This window comes from Arachis ipaensis, chromosome B07, assembly GCF_000816755.2.
Source record: "Arachis ipaensis cultivar K30076 chromosome B07, Araip1.1, whole genome shotgun sequence".
Lineage (NCBI taxonomy): Eukaryota > Viridiplantae > Streptophyta > Magnoliopsida > Fabales > Fabaceae > Arachis > Arachis ipaensis.
Genome location: NC_029791.2, coordinates 12,533,032 through 12,546,712, shown reverse-complemented (window position 1 = coordinate 12,546,712; position 13,681 = coordinate 12,533,032). Strand labels below are relative to the sequence as shown.

Here is a 13,681-nt window from a genome sequence, read left to right as displayed (position 1 = left end):
ATCTAAATTGAAAATTTTCATAATTCAATAATTATTTACGTAGTTGCTTTTGATAGAAAAAATTATTTAGATAAATTGCATTTAAATGAATAAAATTCATATACAATTGTCTATAAGAGAACATAATTTCTTTATCTTAAACTCAAATTCTGCAATTAAGTTACTATTTTATGCATAATAAATTTATTAATTATTAATTCTAACAACTTGAATTTTTTTTATATGTGTCCATTAAAATTTTGAAAACTTAAACACTTGAGTCTACAAATTACGAGTTGGGGGTACTCATTACGAAAAATTTGTAAAATCGAAGAATAAAAAAAAATTCAATCTGAAATTCAAGGAATAAAAACGTTAACTCTTAATCTTAGAATCATAATATGTAAAAGAGTTAAGTACCTTTTTCGTCCTTAACAACTTGAGTCAAAATCGAAATCGTTCTTGACTTTTTTATCTTATTAAAATCATCCTTAATGTTACAAAACGTTATAAAATCATCATTTTATTCATAAATAATAATTTTCAGACAATTTCACCCTTTCAGAAAAATAAAAATATTAAAAAATATATTAAAAAACAAAACAAACACTCCCCTACCCTCCCGTATCTCTTCACTCTCTTTTGGTCTTTCTCTTCTCTCCCTTTCTGCCACCCCACTACTTTTGCCTCCGCCTCCTTCTCCACCTTCTTCTCCCTCTCCATCAGTAACCTCAACTCTTCCTCTATTGGTACCGGCCTCGCCTTTTAAGTTTTAACATAGCTGCATATCTGACCAAGGCTTGAACAGTTGAACCACCTGTTGGTTAAGGAAACAAAGGCACCTGTGAGCTAAATTACGTGTTCATTAGTTTGTTCCACAGCAAAAGCCTAAAATGGTAATGATAATGCACCCAAGTCTATAAACAATGCAATTAATTTCCAATCTTTCCGCGTTTATTCCCATGTTTTTTCTATTGTATTTTAAGTTATTAAATATGAACTAATCTAGTTTGAGTTAAAGTCAACACACTATGAACAACACAAATATTCTTTATCCAATATCCATCCACAATTAGAAACTCAACCTTAAAATTAGTTTAAAAAAGAAATACCTTGTAAATACAAAATCCCTACATTGCACTCTGCAGCATAGTTTCTGAGTTTTGCAGATTTCAGGAACAAATCAAGGGGTCTTTGCTTTTCTCCTCTCCCCAATACATGCGCCCAGCGTCCACCATGGCAAGTGAAAACCCACGCGACGCTGCCTTCTCGAACGACTCTAGTGCCTTTTCTACGTTCTGCTTCCCCTGTGGCTTCCGTGCTTGAACTTCTTCCCCTATCAGAGCAGCATCATTGCCTCCCTCAGTGGCCGTAATGCCTCCCACCACGACCGGCACACCACCGACGCTACCTTCAGGGTTGGGTCATCAAACGACGCCGCTATTTTCGCCATCACGTCGTACGGTAGTGCCGAGAAGCTAGCGCCAACGTCGGAAGGTGCAGCTGGCAAGGCAAGAAAGGGAGAGAGAAGCCAGCGCCGACGTTGGAAGATCCCCGCCCTCTTTCCTACCGTCACCTCCATCTTCTTTCTTTCCTTTTCTTTCTTCTCCCTCTTTTGTTCCTTTCTTCATTTTGGTTTTTCTGTTTTAGGTGGGAACTGGGAAGGGATGGGAGAATGGTTGGGTGGGGTGAGTACTGAGTAGTGATAATAAGAAAAGGGTATTTATGTTATTTCAAAAATTATTATGTTCAAAAGGATGATTTTAAAACATTCAATAACATTGAGGATAATTTTAATAATAAAAAAAAGTGGGGGAAGATTTTGATTTTGACCCAAGACGTTAGGGACGAAAAAAGTAATTATAATAACCCTTTGCAAAATTTGATTCAAAATCCAACTCCTAAATTCATAAATTGAAGTAGTAACCTATGATTGATAGAAGTAACCGTTAGAGTTCGAACTTTATAAGAAAAATGAGCAAAATAAAAAATTTCACTTTAAAGAATGAGACGTTTTGATTGAGATCTGAAACTCAAAAAGCCTTTCTTAAAAGAAAGACATACTAAATCTGGGAGTTTGTTCTAAAATGTTTTTTTAAGTCAATTATTACTAAGAATCGAGTTCAAGAGTATATAAAGTCTTAAGAAATCATTTTCGATTATTATCTCATATTCTAAGAAGATTACATAGAAGATGATACAAGGATGATGGTAATTCTTCATCAATTGACATAATACCTAATAATTTATTTTATGAGTTTAATGGCTACGTTATATCTATTATTTCCCTCTTAAAACAATGTTACAATATTGATTATATATACACTTACAGAAATGTATGTGACTCATATGATACCCAACAAAACATCAAGCAACCTATGAAAAGATAACTCATTCTTCTAAATCAACTAAATCTAAAAAGTAATTCATAATATCAGAATGATATAAAGAGATGAACTCGTAATATTATAAGATATAACCTCGTGAAATATGTATTATTTTAAATATATACACTCAGATATGATTTTTAGCTTAATACCTCTCATGATCTGTACTAATTTGAGCGTTGAAATTTTTTCAGGTACAATTCTTACTGTAAAAATAATAAACACAATACATTGATTCAGAATAGAAAAATGATGATAATTTCGTATTTCAAACCTACTTTCTTTACAAATTTTATTCGAATAACTCCTAGAGGCAAAAGAAAAAAAAAACATCAATTGATTAAAATAAAAACAAAATTTTTTTTATAAGAAAAAAGAATCTCGGTTTTTGAAATATAGTAAAAGTGATTATTTTATCAGACTATAAAAAGTTTAAATATAAAATATCAAGCATTTAACATGAATATAATTCCTGATAACTTGATATAACGATGCTTCGTTCCTCGTTCGTGGTTTACAAAGCGTGCATTTAAATGCTTACACAGAGAATAGCTAATCTTATTACTAAGGTTCTAAAAATTGGATTGGATCGATCGATTTAATTAGATTAATTAAATATGATCATTTGATTAATTCAGTTGACTCCAAAATTATGTTGTAAAAAAATAATAAAAAATCAATTGAACCGATAATTAATCAATAAATCGGACAAATTTTTAAAAGTATCGGTCTTTTATTATTGCTCCAAAACAGTGTTATTTTAATGCGAGAAAAAAAAGAAAAAAGAAAACCCATTTCGGAACCCACATAGCTGACCCAAGTCATCCAACCCCTTTTGCGAAGAGCTCTCATCACACCTCAACTTTAAGATAGCATTTGGTGGAGAGATAGAGACAGAAAGATTGAGACAGAGAGACAGAGACTAAGAGACAGAGATTGAAATAAATCTCAATATTCTGTTTGGTGTAAAATGGGAGATAGAAATTGAAATAAAAATGAAACTCTAATTTAATTTGCACAAAGGGTAAAATTATAATTAATTAATTGAAATGAGGGTATTTTAGGTATAAAATGTTATTAAAGTTTCAGTCTCCATTTCTAAAAATTTTAGTCCCCTGTATCCCCACTTTTTGGAGGTACTGAAATACTGAAATTTTGGAGACAGAGACAGTTTTAGTACCAATCTCTGAACCAACAATCATGATACTGAGTCTCAATCTCCCAATCTCTGTCTCAATACCTCAAAACAAACACTACCTAATTTCCTCTTCCAGTCTTTCTCCAACTCAAACGAAGGCCACTGTCCCTACCATAATCGATGCTGGATCGAAGTTGTTGTCACCGGGCAGAAGGAACTCCAACGGGCAGAAAGAACTCACCGTTGCGGATCGAAGCTGCTGTCAGCGGCGTCGTTGTCTGCTCGTCTGAACTACGAAGCTTCCCTGGTCGGCGTTGTCTGGTCGTTTGAAGATTCTCTGTCAATGTCATCAGACATCTGTTCTACCGTCGTGACCTAGATGCCTTCTCTGCTTTCTGTCGCGATGAGTTGTAATGGTTTTTCAATTAATTTTTTTATTTTGTTAATTAACTATATGAATTGCTGGTTGCTGCAGTAAAGAATTTTGTTCATTGATTTGAATTCAGTTAATTTTTTTATTTGATTAATTATATGAATTGATGCAGAATTTTTCTATTTTTTAGTAATTCTGTGTTTTCTTAATTTAGTCCGCTGATTTGAACTCAATTGATTTTTTTATTTGGTTAATTATATGAATTGATGTAGGATTCTTCTGCTATTCAATAATTCTATTTTTTTAATTTAGTCCACTGATTTGAATTCAGTTAATTTTTTTATTTGGTTAATCATTCTATAATTTTAGATTTTGCTGAAATTATTATAATGCCTGCTGTATGTAATTTGTAATTTGTATGTAATTTAGATGGAACAAGTATAGAGTGATCAACAATTACAAGATAATGTCATTCAAAAATTTCAAACATTTATATGGATTTTGATTTTTTTTTTAGTTATAAACTTTAATATTTAAAGTTATTTATGAAATTTTAACATAAATTATAAAAAATTTATTGTGTAAAATTATCAAATTTTAAATTTTATTAATTTAAAAATTACTAAATTTAAATATTTAAAATTATATATTAAAATTTATTATAATTTTATTATATATTTAATTAAATCAGTTTAACTACAATTTGATTCCAATTAAATTATTCAATTAGTCACTTGACTAATTTAATGACCCATTCGATTCTCACAATCTTGCCATTTCCATGGATCATGGGTTACTTAAACGGTGCTCATTGTTTTTATTTTCAAAGCTATACTATTACTTGTTGAAATGTGTTAAACGATTTTTATGGGATCCAACCAATGTGAATATAATTTACAGAAAAAGAAATATACTGGAAGCAATAATAGTATAATACCTCATTGTTTATTGTATTTCTCATTTTAAGTTATTACTAGAAAATAGAAATTATTTTTAAATTATAAAGAAGATATTCAATAATTATTTTGTGTTCGAAAAATCATTTTAACAAAAATTTTATTGATAACCGTTGAAAATTATTACATAAATAACGTAAAAATTTTTTCTATTTTGTCCTTCTAAATTCAGATTTTTTATTTTAATAGGGAAGAGTGAATAGAGTTTTACGTTAATATTACAAAAAATAGAGTTTTACAGTGTTTTGGAAGCGCTGTTCTGTGTAAGCATAATACGCAGAATACGTATTGCACTGACAATACACAATCTGTGTTTTTACAATACGCAAACTGTTTATTGTAATTTAATATTAAAATAATACAATACGCAATATGCATATTGTCTTTATAAATTAAAAAAATTTTGATCCGACAATTCGCACTCTGCGAATTCTATAACCTCCATAATTTTGTAAAACACCATAACTTCCAATATTAAAAAATTATACCAATTTTTATTCAATATCCAAAAAAATTAACTTCTAAATTCAGCCACTTACTTTTGTTTAATTGTTAAATTAGTAATAGAGATGCAAAATAATTGTGTATTATTATTATTATTATTATTATTTTGTATTCTCTTAAAATTATAGAAAAATAATGTATGCTCTTCCTGTCTCACTATTTCTCACTATTTCGTTAGTTGAAGAATATCACTTTCACATTTAATATCTTAAAGATTTTATAAAAAAAAATAAAAATAAAATGTATTTTCTATTTCTGTTTTTTCACGCGCCGATGATGCGCGTGAGGAATCTAGATTCCCTGATTCCCAATGCGGTATTTAACGGCATCCTTGCTCCATTTTCGTATATAGCTTCAAAGAACGCATATGGCCACACAACTTCTCCAAAACTCTTCAGTTTCATCACTCAACGTCGATTCGGTAACCCGGTTCCTTTCAGAGGCTTCTTCGTTTCCTTCTTTTTCTTCTTGTTCCTTCAGCTGAAGAAGGGGTTCATCACTCTCGGTATCGTTGACTCTTCGCCACTCTGCTAAATTCTTGTCATATTTTATTAATGGTTCTTGAGAATTGTTTGGTTTTACCCTTTGCGAGAATGGCTCTGGTATGCTGCAAAGATTGAATCGTTTTAGTGTATGAATGGTGAAATTCGTGTTCAATTTTGAAATTTGGGAATCGAAAGTTGCGTAATCTTGGTGGAGAATATAATATTAGAATAGGAATAGGAATAGGAATACAGGTTTAATGTCTATTAGTTTTAATTTGTCTTGTGAGGGATTGCAATTGCATGATGTTCTTGTTTTTATTATTATTTAGAGTTAATTGCGTGGCGCAGTTTAGTTGTATTATGAATGTAGTTCATTGGGAATTAGGGATATTCTTATATGGTTAAAATTGCTATGCTGTAGATAAGTTTCATCCCCTTGTCTCTGAGATTCTCCATTTGTTTCTTCCTTTGTTTTTTCTTGCATGATTCCCAGTGATTTGTGCTTAGTGTGATAGGGATAACCCTCCCTCTTTGAGCTTACCTTTTGGGATGAAATTCTTGTAATTCTTGTAATTCTTGTAAGGGGCAAGAGAGTGCATAACTTATCCATGCGTTGTTGTTATCTTATTTTATTCTTTTTCTTGTGATCTTAATAGTGTGTAAACCATGGGTGATGCAATTGATTTGACTGGTGATGGAGGAGTCACTAAAACCATTCTGATAAAAAGCAAGCTAGATGCTGTGTCTCCAACAGAAGATTTTCCTCTTGTTGATGGTAATGCTTGTGCCTGTTAATGTTATGTTAATACTTGATTCATAGCCTTGTTCCACTCATCAAGTGATGAATGAGTGATTTTCTGTCTTTTATACTTTATCAACTACAATATTGGATGATTGATGATTAATAATGTTACTCTAAATAATTGGTCTAGACATATCTCATGGTTAATGTGCTTCTGTGGATGAGATTATTCTCTATTTCTATAATTGTCATCCTTAGAAGCAGTTTTGGCAATGTACTTTTATAACTTGTTCTATTCTATCGGATTGTCGAGTGTAAAATTATTAGAGCACCTTTGTAATATTGTTTTCCATGCCAGTGCATTATGAAGGCACACTTGCTGATACTGGTGAAGTATTTGACACAACACATGAGGATAACTCTATCTTCACTTTTGAGATTGGAAGTGCCAGTGTTATCAGGGCTTGGGACATTGCTGTGAGAACCATGAAGGTTAAACCAAACACACTTTTCATGAGGTGTAACCTTTAAATAAAAACTTTTCATCATCTTATGATTTTTGCTGGTTTTTACTAGGTTGGAGAAATTGCAAAAATAACATGCAAGCCAGAGTATGCGTATGGCAGTGCAGGAGCGCCACCGGATATTCCCCCTGGGTACTAACCTCATTTTATGCTTAAATTGTTTTTGCTCCCGTACATAATTATTGTTACATATTTTCTTTAACGAAATATTTAACTCAGAAATGAAAAAGCTGCAATGATTCAAGAGAAAGTTGGTTATTTCTTACAGCTTGGTTTTTCATCTAAATTTGATTATCATGAGAAGTTGCACCTAACTGTGAATGCAAATTTATGATTTATTTTTATTGCATCGCAGTGCGACACTCATCTTCGAAGTTGAGCTAGTTTCCTGTCGACCTCGTAAGGGATCAAGCCTCGGAAGTGTTTCAGAGGAGAGGGCTAGGCTAGAGTAAGTAGCACATGTTACACCAACCATTTTATTGCATCTGAACTTCTCAAAAGTTTAGGGTTGTTTTTCTTTCTTTCTATTTTTGCTAGGATGTATGCTAGTTTTTCTTGGAAAGTAATTTGGTGTGTCTATTATTTGACATGAAAATGAAAGAGAGATAAAGAAGCAAAGAGAAATGGCGGCTGCTGCGAAGGAGGAAGAGAAGAAGAAGAGAGAAGAAGCAAAGGCGGCGGCTGCTGCTCGTGTGCAGGCCAAGTTAGAATCCAAGAAAGGAAAGGGCAAAGGGAAAGGAAAGTAGGGTGTTAATCAAATAGCTACTAGTGTCTTTTATCCCTTACCCATGAGTCTATACTGAACAATGTAGGAATCAAATGCCACATTAATGATACAAAATATTATAGGTTTTGGTACTTTAGAATGAACAAAAACAATAATCATCATTAAATGACGTGTTTTCTTATTGCAATAGTATTCTAAAAGATCCTATAGCATAATTTTCCTTGCTCTGTTGCTGAGTTGATTATCCAGTCGGTTAAGCATATAATATCTTTCTTTGTATACTATGAATTTAGGTACAACAAAGGAATGAAGTTGGTATTTTGGTTTTTCCATTTCCATCTTGGTTGTATTTCTTTAAAGTTTAATTTGTTAAAATGATTTTATTTTAAACAATTAATCGTATTTATTATTTGCAAAACTTTTGAAAGAATGGAAGATGTGAGTCAAATAATTACTAGTAAGAAAATGCATAATGACCTCAGTTGTTTGTGTTTTTAGAATAAAATAAGTGTTTCTTTAAACCAAAAAAAAAAAAAAGTTTCTGAAAAAAGGGCAGAAAAAATAAACAGTTTTTCTTGAAAATTTAAACCTAAATTTCTATTTTTTTTTGCACAAATATTTAGCATCACACAACTGTAATTAAATTTACTAATCATACATAAAGAGTGTTTGATATTATAAAATATGAAAGTACTGAACGTTCTGTTTAAATAAAAATAAGTTTGTAAAGTTAGGAATACTTAAACTGAGATTTATTTATTTATATAAAGAAAACTCTCACAAGATAGAGAGAGTCATCAGCGGCTCAAAACCTTGCTGATGTCAACAGTATGGCATGATATTACGGTATATATATTGTCATAACTGTCTTCACTTTTTAGAGACACAAAAGATAAAACAAGTCTCCATAGCCTAAGCATATTTGTGTCCCACATCAGTATATTTCAATTTTCTAACCGAACAACCGTAAAAAGAGATCCCAGGAAGGTGAAGAAAAAAATAACTGTAAAAAATATGCTGTACAAAAGCAGGCCAAGAAACTTGGTAATTTCAGTGGCAAGCATAAGATTCATATTATATAGTTGTTACATGCTAACCCTCAAATCCCTACTATTGTAATTACAAAACTACTAGTCATAAAGCCACTTGTTTTGATGCATTCACGTTAGTTACAGCTGTTTAAAACAATCAGAACCTCATTCACAAAAAAAAATTAGAGTAGGACATCAAACCATATCTGCAATATCATTAGCTCCACTTTCATTCCACCCAGATCCCGCTCTGAATTTGCAGACGGGGCATGTTCCTTGTTGTCGCAGCCAGGGATCAATGCAATTCGCATGAAACTTCAAAAACAAGCTTTGCATCAGTCAGATTGCCTCAGATATATATAAAGATTATAAACTTCAATGAAATTTTGCATAAATGATTTTTCTTCCTAGTAAAATAACTCTCAAGACAAATTGGACATCAAATCTAAGTAAGGCAAGTAACATGCCCAGATGCCAGCAATATAAATATGGTGCTAACCTAATTGCATCCATGTCTCGATCTAAATGGCCCAGCTCAAATTGAAAAAACTCAGCAATATAACAAGGGTCATGCCAGCAACATAATTCAAGATATCCAATTTCAACCATCGGTAAGATCAGATATACTTTCAATCTCAATTATAATTGTTGGCCACATGTAAAGCCTATTCTAGCAACTTATAAAGGTCAAGGTGACTGGTTGGAGTTAACTAAATTAAAGCAGACTCAAGGCTGTTGTTTGGTTTATAGACTCAGGGTCTTGGAACTCATACTATTCAGCATTATTATGCCTGCAACATAGGATCAGAAGCCAAAGTAGCAGTTGTATTCTGTTATAGTTAGTTAAGTATCCATTCTACACCAGCTGTACATAACACCTAGTCTAGTATAGTAGCTACTTTGGAGTTAGGAGTAGCTCAGGTTGTAATATAGAATTGATGAGTGAGCTTCCAACAACAACAAAGCCTTGTCCCACTAAGTGGGGTCGGCTACATGAATCAAATGACGCCATTGTGCTCTGTCATGTATCATGTCTACAGAGAGACCGTTTACAATGATGCCATTGATGAGTGAGCTTCCACTTCTAAATAATGCAACCTGTCATACTAAGTCTTTACTCTTAACAAGATTTTTGAAGTACCAGCTTCAGTTGATCAGAATTTTCTCTCCTTGACCGATTGCTCATTTTCTCTGTCTCTTGGAAACTCACACACTTACAATTGAAAACAAAAAATTTTCTATGCAAATAAAAACTAAAGATATGGGATGATTGTATAAACCTGATGCAAGCAGGGCAAGCTACGAAGTACATCCCCAATGTTAACTTGCTCCAAACATACACTGCAAGTCAGCTCATCATCAGCGGCTTTCATGCTTCCAGCTACATTTGAATTGTCTTGCTTCTTCTGCCACAAATAAAATGAAGCAATAAGTTATTTCAATCTGTCACTCTACACTAAGCTCAGACCATAGAGATTTGCTAGAAAAGCATGTGATCAGAAGCTTTTGTTATCAGCTCCCCATAAAAAATATAAAAACATCTATCAAACAAGAGATCTGCTTAAGAGAACAAAACATATTGCATCATATAGACTGATACACAATACAGGCAGTGGATTTTCATTCCCTAATAACTTTATATACACGAAATACTACCTATCTAAAGAAATTGGCAAATAAAGTTGTCAATAATGACAAATGTGAGGATATTGATGTGTTCATAATGGTAATGCAATATAGTCAAAGCACAGGAAAGGCAAGCACTAATATTAAGTATGAACACTCCTAGAAAAAAGTGGAATTGTCAACGGATGCAATATATGTCACTTGTTTAAGCCAATTAGCCAAAATAAAACAAAATAACCAAAGATGTAGTTGCTACCTCCGCAGGAGTGGAAGATGACCCCTGTTGCATTGAGGAACCAGTGCCACTGCTGTAAGCAAATGCAGCTTCTTGTCAAGAAACCAGAATTATAAATTTATAATTTCTAAGAAGCGTATATAGAATCTTGCAAAATCATGTCACAGGCTCCTTTAAATTGGTGAATAATAAAAATATAAAGATTAGAAGAAATTTTTTTTTTGAAAACAATTGGTGCAGTTTTGAAGAATGCAATAAATAATAATTCGTTATCACAACTGGGGTTCTCATCTAATTAGAATTACTCTTAGAGATAGAATTAATCTGACCGTTACTTACTTTTGTGGACCAGAAACCTTGTATTTGTGTACAGGAAGTGCATTTATCTCTTCCTCGGTCATGGAAGGTGCAGTAGGAACATTATCAGAATCAAGAGCCCTTAGTGTTTCATAATCTGTACAAAGTAAAAAAAAAAATTACATGAATAAAACATTCTACATAACTCTAGTACATGTGAAATATACACCTTGATAAAGTTCCGCAGAATTAGATTCAAAAGGTTCTAAACAGCTAAGTGGAAAAATGAATAAAATTTCACGACCTAGCTCATCAAACTCCCGATCAAGAAGTGCAAGTTGAAGTCTGAGGCCTTGTAGGCGTCCTCTGGTGGCAAGGGCAATTGATGGCGGCATATGCAACCGCAGCTCAGTGTGGCCTAAAAGCCCACTAGCTGCTGCTGCATGAGCTTGAGCCTGTGCTTGAAGCTGTTGACATGTTGCATACATCCTCAACATTGTAGCCATTAAGAAAACACCAAGCACCAGCCAGAGCTGCAGACAGAAATTAATAGAAGACGGCATAAATCACTTTAATCATTTAAAATCAGAGTTTACATGGAAAACATTTGTATTTATCATCTAGATTCTAGAAGATCATACCAGAAAATTTGGTGACATCTGGTGCGAGTTAAGTATCATGAACAACAAGAGAACTGAATAATGTAGGCAATATGATCAGAATAGGATAATGAGGACACAGTACACAGATAATTAAAGGGAAAAAAGAAAAACATGTGCATAATATGACAGAAGTTTAGTACCTGTGACGAGGAAAGTGAGTGAATTGGAATTACTAGGACGTGCTGGATGAACACGCTGAAGAAAAAATGGAATTAATATTTGGTTTCAGTTAATGTTTTATAAAAAATGAGACAGCCCTTTATTCAAAAAACAAAGACGCAAAAAATCATCACAATAGTCAGCTTCACTGACATCCATATGCAGATAATTGGTATAGAAGTTACATACCAATGCACGTCGCTCAGGCATAAATCCTGGAAATCCATTTTCTATGTCCGCTCTTGTTCCCCGGAATACAAAACTCATGGCTTTATGGAGTTGAAACCTAAATTAAAATTTCACCACTTGACTAAACAGAAAGCTACAATTAAAACCTGCCAATATTGTGAAACAAATCATAGTCAGACCACAAGAAATCCAACCATAAATGATAAATCAACATGATTCAAACAGATTCTCCACCATTAAAATATGATAGCTTTTTAGACAAGAAACTTTTGGAATAGCATTATATGATAGCTATTTAATGTAGAGCACACAGTGTTTTCATGGAAAATTTCCTGTCTCATATTGAGAGACTGGAAAGCTATGCTTCATTTTTTCCCCCTTCTAGCTAGATTTTGTTCTTGTCCTTTCTTCATGAAAATTTCCACCTATTTTCTTCTCAATAATTACATTTATCCAAAAAGATAAATCTCTAACTAGAAAGGTGCCAGCTACTAATTATCCACACACGGAGTACAGAAACAGACATAATTAAAGGCATGATTTTCAACAACAATTGATCCCTTACCGACTATCCTTAAGAACACACTAAAAATCAGAATCATGACAATGGCAAATCACTTCCGGGTTATTATACTTGTAATGAAGCAAGCAAAACACTGATGACCACAACCAAAAATATGATTCCTAAGATAAATCGAAAAGAACAAAAACCCCATCAAAAAATAAAAATTAAACCAAACAAAAAAAACCCTAGATCGCAATTCAGATGGATTGAACATCTTAAAAATCTCCTTAACAAAAACCGCTACTGGCCAAAAGAATCATCATGAAGCATTTTGATGCGATGATGCGTGCGAATTAGAAATCAGAGCGAAAGATGTGACTTACGAATTTGGATTTGAGGCAGTGATCGGAAAACAGAGTTTCGATCACAAACGGAACGTTCGATTGTGGTATCTCTATCGATTCAATTCTACTTCGCCACCAACAAAGATCATGACGTTGCTTTTTTGTTTTTGCTGCATTTCTTTTTGGGCTCCGTTTCTGAGTTACTTTTAATGAGGCCATATCTAATGCAGTTGTTAGTGGCCCATTCTGACCTTACATAAGTGGGCTTGGCCCAAATGTACTCATCATTTAGTTCTTGTGCCTACCTAGGAAAAATTTTTGAGAGGCCTAAAATTTTTTTAAACTTTTGATATTTGTTTAAATAGGTATATAAATTGTTTTTTTGGTTTCTCACGGTATCTCCCAATTCGGTAGGTCAAGAACTAATCCGTCGCGATACTGAGCTCTATTTAAGAGTTTGTCGCTGACCAATGAATTGCTGCATTGTTTATTTGGTTAACTTAAGTTGATTATATGTAAACTTAGGTTGGGTTTGTCAGAATATTGAGACATAAAATCATGTTTAACAGAGACATAAACAAAGATATTATATATAAAGATATTAAATTAGTATATTTTATATCTATTTTAACAAAAAAAAACACAAAAATATTAATAAAAAATATAATTTAATTTTTTATTATTTTATTAAATTTTAATAATTATATTTTTTATTATTATATATTTTTTTAAACTTTTTGAATAAAAAATAATAAATTAAATTTTTTATTATTTATTTTAATTTATTACTAAATAAAATATAAAAATATTAATATTTG

General features: G+C 32.4%; 2 protein-coding genes across 6 annotated transcripts; one reads left to right on the top strand and one right to left on the bottom strand.

The window, feature by feature from the left end:
- LOC107608988 (peptidyl-prolyl cis-trans isomerase FKBP20-1) lies at positions 5,610 to 8,147 on the top strand. Of its 2 annotated transcripts, none has more exons than XM_016310796.2 (6): positions 5,610 to 5,842; positions 6,479 to 6,597; positions 6,923 to 7,056; positions 7,141 to 7,220; positions 7,444 to 7,536; positions 7,690 to 8,147. In XM_016310796.2, the coding sequence occupies exons 2-6, from the start codon at positions 6,489 to 6,491 to the stop codon at positions 7,832 to 7,834; spliced, it is 561 nt and encodes a 186-aa protein (XP_016166282.1). In that variant the 5' UTR covers positions 5,610 to 5,842; positions 6,479 to 6,488; the 3' UTR covers positions 7,835 to 8,147. The 2 variants fall into 2 exon arrangements, with proteins under 2 accessions (XP_016166282.1, XP_020962986.1); XM_021107327.1 differs by having other exon boundaries at positions 7,626 to 7,695.
- LOC107608987 (E3 ubiquitin-protein ligase SDIR1) lies at positions 8,804 to 13,065 on the bottom strand. 4 transcript variants are annotated; one of them, XM_016310794.1, is made up of 9 exons: positions 12,903 to 13,065; positions 12,015 to 12,160; positions 11,807 to 11,861; positions 11,646 to 11,698; positions 11,309 to 11,537; positions 11,047 to 11,161; positions 10,729 to 10,780; positions 10,127 to 10,252; positions 8,804 to 9,161 (listed from the first exon to the last, which is right to left on the bottom strand). In XM_016310794.1, the coding sequence occupies exons 2-9, from the start codon at positions 12,090 to 12,092 to the stop codon at positions 9,042 to 9,044; spliced, it is 828 nt and encodes a 275-aa protein (XP_016166280.1). In that variant the 5' UTR covers positions 12,093 to 12,160; positions 12,903 to 13,065; the 3' UTR covers positions 8,804 to 9,041. The 4 variants fall into 4 exon arrangements, with proteins under 4 accessions (XP_016166280.1, XP_020962984.1, XP_016166281.1 ...); XM_021107325.1 differs by having other exon boundaries at positions 10,127 to 10,249; XM_016310795.1 differs by having other exon boundaries at positions 10,729 to 10,777.

Bases quoted from the DNA above. Each gene is read 5' to 3' on its own strand.
- LOC107608988 (XM_016310796.2), top strand. From the start codon at position 6,489: ATGGGTGATGCAATTGATTTGACTGGTGATGGAGGAGTCACTAAAACC. The intron at 7,221-7,443 runs GTACTAACCTCA...ATTGCATCGCAG, and splicing joins CCACCGGATATTCCCCCTGG to TGCGACACTCATCTTCGAAG. The intron at 7,537-7,689 runs GTAAGTAGCACA...TGAAAATGAAAG, and splicing joins GAGGAGAGGGCTAGGCTAGA to AGAGATAAAGAAGCAAAGAG.
- LOC107608987 (XM_016310794.1), bottom strand. From the start codon at position 12,092: ATGAGTTTTGTATTCCGGGGAACAAGAGCGGACATAGAAAATGGATTT. The intron at 11,699-11,806 runs GTACTAAACTTC...TACATTATTCAG, and splicing joins ACTCACTTTCCTCGTCACAG to TTCTCTTGTTGTTCATGATA. The intron at 11,538-11,645 runs GTATGATCTTCT...TTCTGTCTGCAG, and splicing joins AGATGTCACCAAATTTTCTG to CTCTGGCTGGTGCTTGGTGT.